The sequence below is a fragment of the Benincasa hispida genome, chromosome 12 (assembly GCF_027475165.1).
Source record: "Benincasa hispida cultivar pf3 chromosome 12, pf3_genome.v1.1, whole genome shotgun sequence".
In the NCBI taxonomy this organism is placed as follows: domain Eukaryota; kingdom Viridiplantae; phylum Streptophyta; class Magnoliopsida; order Cucurbitales; family Cucurbitaceae; genus Benincasa; species Benincasa hispida.
In genome coordinates this window covers 75,052,652-75,060,096 of record NC_143489.1, presented here as the reverse complement: position 1 = coordinate 75,060,096, position 7,445 = coordinate 75,052,652, and the positions used below count along the sequence as shown (strand labels likewise).

Sequence of the window (7,445 nt, the reverse complement as noted above, 5' to 3'; positions counted from 1 at the left end):
TTCAGAATTAATTTCTTTTCTCTCTCTCTCTCGTTCTCTCTTTCAATTTATGCAGGGCTTCTTCTAACCCTAATTTTCTGTTTGTTTTGTGCGACTGCTTGAGTAAACGGTCAATGAACAAAAGCATGCAATCTTGTAGAAGAAAGAGGAAGAAAAACGCTACACGATGATATACGTGGTTCGGTAAATGATGCCTACATCCATGGGAAGGAGAAGAGATCTTTATTCGAGAGCTAAGTCACAGCTTTTCCTTTTACAGATTTCAAGTTTTCTTGAAGCTATTGTAATTGTATGCTACGAAATTTGTAAATGATGAGTACTTATACTATTTTCTTATACAAGTAGTTACAATAACAAACTGTAAAATGTTGAAGAAATGTGAATAGTTCTTAAATATGTTGAATGTTTGAGCTTATTTTCTTCAAAGGGTCTATTGCCTTTCAGGCACAGAGTAATATTTTCTAAGATACAGTATCCTAAGACACCTCAAGAGGTTGAGGATATGAAACAGATCCTCTACGCATCTGTCGTGGGCAGTTTGATGTATGAGATGTTATGTACTAGATCTAACATCTGCTATGCAGTGGGGATGGTCAGTAGATATCAGTATAATCTAGGATATGATCACTAGACAGTCGTTAAGAACATCCTCAAGTATTTACGGAGAACGAGGGACTACATGCTTGTGGATGGTTCTAAGAATTTGATCTTTACTGGATACACGGACCCTGATTTTTAGACTAATAGGGATTCTCGGAAATCCACTTCAGGATCAGTGTTCACTTTTAACGGAGGGGCTGTAGTATGGAAAAGCACCAAGCAGAGGTACGTTGTGGACTCCACCATGAAGGCTGAGTATGTAGCGGCTTGTGAAGCTGCTAAGGAGGTCGTTTGGCACAGAAAATTCCTGATTTATCTAGAAGTTGTTCCAGATATGTCAAAGTCCATCACACTTTATTATGATAATACTGGTGCTGTGGCTAATTCCCGTGAGCCTAGGAGTCATAAGCGCGACAAGCACAAAGAGTGTCAGTATCATCTCATCTGATAGATTGTGCATCAAAGGGATGTGGATGTGATTGTCATGAAGATAGCTTCAGAGAAAAACATTGTTGATCCGTTTAGGAAGGCCCTTACGGCTACAGTGTTTGAGGGTCACCTGCAGAGTATGTGTCTATGGGACTGACCACGATTAGACTAGGGCAAGTGTGAGATCTTGTACTGGGTATGTTCTTCCCTAGTTTATTGTTTTGTGTCCTTGTATTTTCTTATCTTGTACATCCCACTAGCTTTAGGATAAGTAGAAAATTATTGGGGTTGATGCCCTAAATCTCATAGGGTCCTATAATTTGTAAACTTTGTATGAACAAACTTGTATGTGATTAATAATATTTGATATTTTATTCACTTTGTCTATGAAATATATGATATTTTAGTTGCATTAACCACAAACCAATAAACTAACATCCAAGGTTATCGTTGTAACTTAAACATGTGTGTAGACATACAAGTGGATCATGTTTAAGTGCTAACTTAAATGATCTGTAGTATATGGATAAGGCTGGGTACCCTATCCTGGTCACACTACGAGTATGGTTTGTTTTGTAGATGTTTCAAATATTGTAAAGTGCTACAAATGATCTAATCCTGATCATTCATGTATTAGGCATGTGAGTAGGAATATTCTATACAAAGAAGTTTGTATAAAACTGAACCACGAAATGCTTAGTCTCACTACACTCCCTCCCATAATTAGTTTTTCTATAAAAAATTAATAAAATAAAATTAAAATTTTAAAAAATTATTTAATTAATAAAACGTTTAGTGTATATATATATATATACATATATATGATAACTACCTTGTCATATAATATATATATTAAACTATATGTTATATCAATATGACATATAACATATAGTTTCCATATTGTGTCAAATACAATATAACTGATAGTTTCTTTTTTTTTCTCACCAATGACATTTAATGTAAATCACATTTACATTAAATTTAATAATATGAATTCAATTTATATAATTAATATTTGAATCCAATTTATCAAATACATTATAGTAATTGTAATTTAAATTAATTATATCATGTATAATTAATTAAATCCCTCAATTAATTTGAAAAATTCAAATTAATCCAAAAACTGTTTCTCATTAAATCTCGTTGACCTACCGAGGGGACCTCATGGACCTGTAGCTTGAAGCTCTAATAGAATGTGAGTAATTAATTAAACTCTTTAATAAAATTATTCACCATCCGTTAACTATCAAGCACTCCATTAAAGATTGATACCTACACTCTTCACACTAAAGATATATTTCTATGTCCAATGGATATAACCAATCAACGATACAATGACCCTTCACAAATTGCTCGTAAGTACAGCTGGAAAAAAATTACCGTTTTGCCCCTGTAGTTACATCTGCTTCCTTAAGTACCACTGATCCCTCTAATGAACAATAAATCATTATCAACATATGACCAAACCCCTCTCGAGCCAGGAGAGGGTGTGCCATCACATTGTTCAAGCCCCAGAATCAGCCCTTAAGGGAGAAATTTATCTACTTGCCTCGACATTGGGGAAGGAGTGAATTTCTTCTTATGCAGCTTTGTTCTCAGCTCCCCAATCAGACGAATCCCCAAAATGGTAGGCTTGTTGAGTCGGCGATCTGGCCACTCTCATCCATACAAATCAAAGGACCGCCTTCATATGCAGCAGTTCACAACTCTCTCAGGTTATGTTACTTGCGGTCATCTTGGTGAAATGTAAGTTTATCATGAACAACGTTAAATAATGAGACTAAATATTTTGTGATCCAGTCTTGTACAAACTTCTTTGTATAGAAAATCTCTGCTCACATGTCTTTATATGAATAATCAGAATTAGGTCATTTGTAGCACTTTACAACAATTGTAATATTTACAAAGTTGGTCATACTTGTAGTGTCATCAGGATAAGATATCCAGTCTTATCCATCTAGTACAAACCATTTAGATTACCACTTAAACATGATACATCTGTATGTCCTTACATACATGTTTAAGATACAAGATAACCTTGGATCTTAGTTTATTGGTTTATGGTTAATGCAACTTAAAAAAAAAAAGAAATAAAACATCACATATTTTATTACATAAATAAAATGTTTTTACAGCACAATTACAAACTATAGGACCCTACGAGATTTAGAGCATCAACCCCAACAAGCTCAACTAGGATACTACATCCGTAGCATTCTCATCATACACTGAGCCCAAAAGAGATTCATTGAGATACAAAAAGTTCATAAGAGAGAGGAGAGATAGTGAAAAGCTCTCCAATTCAGACGAACATCCTGCAACATTTTGAGCCATGTTTACACCAGTTAACATAGACAAATATGGCTCTTCGGTAAAACATTTTGCGGGAAAATAGGCTTACCTAACACATTGTTGAATGAGATGAAGTTTTAAAGCGATGATAAAATATTTTGCGGGAAAATAGGCTTACCTAATACATTGTTGAATGAGATGAAATGTTAAAGCCATTTGGCATTTTGTTCTTCTTAAACTCCTCTTGATCTATTATAGCTTAAAGGTTAGAGGTGCCTACATCCTCTTCTATAGCAGGCTCTTTACAATCTTCTTCTATAGCAAGTACTTTATAGTCTTCTTCAATGATTTTTAAAAGATCCGTCCATTTTGTGACTTTGTGATCAATATTCATTATGCTTTCCCATCGTTCAAAGACTGGAACTGGGTTTGTTTGGATTGAAAATAAATTTTGAAGACAATTGGTATTCGTTCTAGAATGACTCTCATACCAAATTTGCTGGAGACAATGAAGGAAAATTAGAGTAGAATCCTGGATGAAGTGAAGAATATGGAAGTAACTCTTTTATTAAAGGTTTGACTAAATAGAAAGTCCAAATTGAAAACTGAATTGATAATTAAAACTCAATATTACAAGAATCACACTCCAAACATACTAACACACATGACAAACTCCAAATCATTTGGTGTACTCGAAGCATTATTCTTTACCACATATACTAATAAACTCAATCACACGAGACACAACACCAACAACTAACCTTTTCACAAAGGCAGTGCTACCTTATCGGTCCTTATATGAAACTGGTACGAATTAACGCCGGAGAAAACTCCATCCTCGTACTCATGGGTGGTCTGTTGTCCATCTCGAAGAGTGTCAGTCTGAGTATACGAATAAGGGACGTTGCAAAAGCCCCGTTTGACAACGACGTCGATCTTCACTTTCGACATCGGAGGTACGGTGATTGTGCTACTACAAGTCATTAAAATTTTATCTTTATGAGTTTCTCCCCATGAGTATGATCCACCAACTTCAAATTTCAACTGAACTTTGGCGTCTCCTATCAATGGAACCCCAGCAGTAAATTCTCTAGTGACTCCAAATTTGGTAGCAATTGTGTTGGTCCAATTCTTCTTCCTTTTGTCTTCAAAGGAGAATGTGAATTGGAGAGTATCCGCTGCTTTGGTTTTGTTAATGGCATCTCCTTTGGCCATTGACCAAACTCTCTCTCCATAGATTTTGGCATCTTCAAGCCGATATTCAATGTTCTCTATTTTGCTTGATATTACAGCCTCTGAAACTTCCATTCGGGCCTCTTTAGTAGGATTTGAGTCGTTAGCATTCAAACAATCCGTCTTTCTGTCCACGGACAGACTGGTGCAGAAGTGATTGTTGCCCAAGTTGCGAAGAGCCACGATGTTATCACCCAGTTTCACAGGCTGAAAAAATGTGTTCGGGTCCTCACTGCTTCCTTCTGTTCATCAAGAATTTAGCTTATATTTCTTTAAAATTTGATTTACAGTTGAGTTATGCTCGTTTAGACTCTTTAAGACTGTAACAAGTACTACTAATCTTTTTATAGAGAAAATACTTTTTGTAGTCTCTAGGTTTTGAGTTTAGTTTCAATTTTCGATACTTAGGTTTAAAAATATTACATTTTTATGATCTTGAGTTTAATTTTCTATTGAAGTTACAAATTTTGTTTTCGCTAATGCTTTGTGGCCATTAACTTTTCTTCAATTGAAGTGAAAAGTTTTAATTAACTTTGGGTGGAAATCGTGAGTGTTATTTGTAAGAAAAATCTCTGGACTTTGAAAAATTTCAAATTTACCCTTAAATTTAAAAAAATGTTAAAAAAATACCTTTACAAACCATTACTACCATGTTCTCAATTTTTCCTCTATTTTCTCTTGCCACTTCTTTATTATCCTCTTACTCTCATTTTTGTTAATTGTTTGACATTTTTTATCTAAAAAATTTAAATAAATAAAACTCCTCACTCTATGGACTATATCAAGTAGAAACAGAATAATACAAGCACCAAGTAATTTTAAGACTTAAGTATTTTAACAAGATTGTGTGTTAGTAGATAAGTGTGTGTTAATAGCTAAATACATTTTTTTTTTATTTGACTATTAATCATAGATATGTTTTAAGGGGAGACTGATTTTGGAATTTTGAAAGATTTTGGTGGAATTTATGTCTAACTTAAAGTTTATTTTGGTTGCTGAAAAAATTTGTGTAATAATTGGAAAAATAAAGAGTATCTATATGGAAAATTGATGATATCTATATAGTTTGTTTTAAATGTTCTTTCATACTCAAGAAAATTTAAAACAAATTAATCAATATATTAACAATCCAAGCATTTTTAAACTTTCATTTAAAAAAAAAAAATTAGAGTAATTTTTGCAATGAGGTATCAATGGTTTTTGTTCATATATTAATTGTAAAGGTTTTTTTTTTCATCTTTTTTAAGTTTGGTATCTTTATAACTTTTGAAAACTCAAAGGTATTTTTAAAACAAAACACATACAAATGCTTTTCATCCAAAACTAACATTAAAATTTTTTTTAACTCTTTTCGAAAGTTTAAAATATATTACAACCTATTACAATTTAACTCTCTCTTAATTGTGGTAGTTTAACTTAGTATAGTGCTTGTACTATCAACTTTTAATTTAGATGTTCAATTCCCTCATCTCACACATGTTGTAAAAAAAAAAAAATAAAAAAAAAAAATAATTAATTAATTAATTAATATTAGCTAAAATTAAAGGTACTACATCTCCTTAATGTCCTTTCTTCATAGTAAGAGATGATAAATGATATGATGGAAAAAAGAAACATTTACAAAACTACCTATCAAGTTAAGCTTTTGAGTTAAGTCGGAGATTCATACCTCCAGCTGTGGCAAGAATCCAATTAGTGTCACGAATCCAGAACTTTCTGGATCCCACATTTTTTATACGAACAGTTCCATCATTCTGAGGGAAGATCTCATGGATAAGGGATGGATGTTCAAGATCCGTACCAGAGAATTGCAAAAAGTTACCGAAAAATTTCAAGTACTTGCCATTGTAGCCTTTAAAGGTGACATGTTTTGGAAATATAAATAACGAACTCCAATCAATAACTGTGGTGAATACACCATCCTCCCGCACAAAAAGTGTTGCAGGACTCTCCTTGGCCAAAAGGGCATCTTGGTAGTAGTCGTAATGCCCGGCCCGAAACAGCTCTAAATTTTCCTGCACATGGATAAAGCGGAAAGCTTTATTGTCGCTGTCGTAAATTGGCTCGAACAACGTGCACGTCCATTTCGATTTGTCCTCTTCTTTCTTGGTGGCAGTTGCTAGAATGTAGTCGGATTCGTCGGAGCGACGGACCCAGTATTTGTTGTTGTAACAACATTTTATGTGGAATAGTTTGGGGTCGTTTTCGGAGACCTCCGATTCGAACTTTGAAAACGGACTCAGGACGTTTTTGCCAGAGAAGTGGAGGAGTCCTTCAAATTTATCATCATTTGGTACATAGCGTAGATATGGTGCAGTTTTTGGCTGTGGAGATTTTGGATTGATGTTTTGCAAAGCAAAAAATTGTGGGATTATGGATTTATCATCCTCGCCGGACATATCGACTTCTTTCCCGACTACTTCGTGGTACATCGATTCCATCTTTTGTCTATTTATCTCCTCTAGGAGTTCAAAACCATCCATTTTTGTGTAGTGTGTGTGTGTAATGCCCTCTCCAAACTCTTTTCCCTATGTTCTTCAAAACCTCAATGAACCTAAACCTATTATATATGCCAACAAAAAATTATACTTTTTTTTTTAATTTAAAAAAAAATGATATATGCAAGGATAGAGTTGTCGCCTTCAATTGAATTACACTTGAAAGATAATTTAATTGAATTCCAAAATATTGCTGTCATCCATGTGGACATGTATAAAACTCTGCTACGTCCAAGTAAAAATTATTATGTGACAATTCTTTTTTTAAAAGAAATAGTAAAAAATTATTTTTTGGTATGTAGAAGACAAGAGAGCATAAGACTCAAGTGCTAGCATTCAAGTGTCTAAGTGTACAAATAAATCTTTCAGATCTCATACCAGAACGTACAT

At 33.7% G+C, this 7,445-nt stretch overlaps 1 protein-coding gene across 1 annotated transcript; it reads right to left on the bottom strand.

Moving 5' to 3' along the window:
* Window positions 1-3,861: 3,861 nt before the first annotated feature.
* Window positions 3,862-7,131, bottom strand: LOC120092742 (uncharacterized). The gene is made up of 2 exons (XM_039050923.2): window positions 6,227-7,131; window positions 3,862-4,799 (listed from the first exon to the last, which is right to left on the bottom strand). Exons 1-2 carry the CDS (start codon window positions 7,038-7,040, stop codon window positions 4,090-4,092), a joined length of 1,524 nt encoding a protein of 507 aa, XP_038906851.1. The 5' UTR covers window positions 7,041-7,131; the 3' UTR covers window positions 3,862-4,089.
* Window positions 7,132-7,445: the final 314 nt, after the last annotated feature.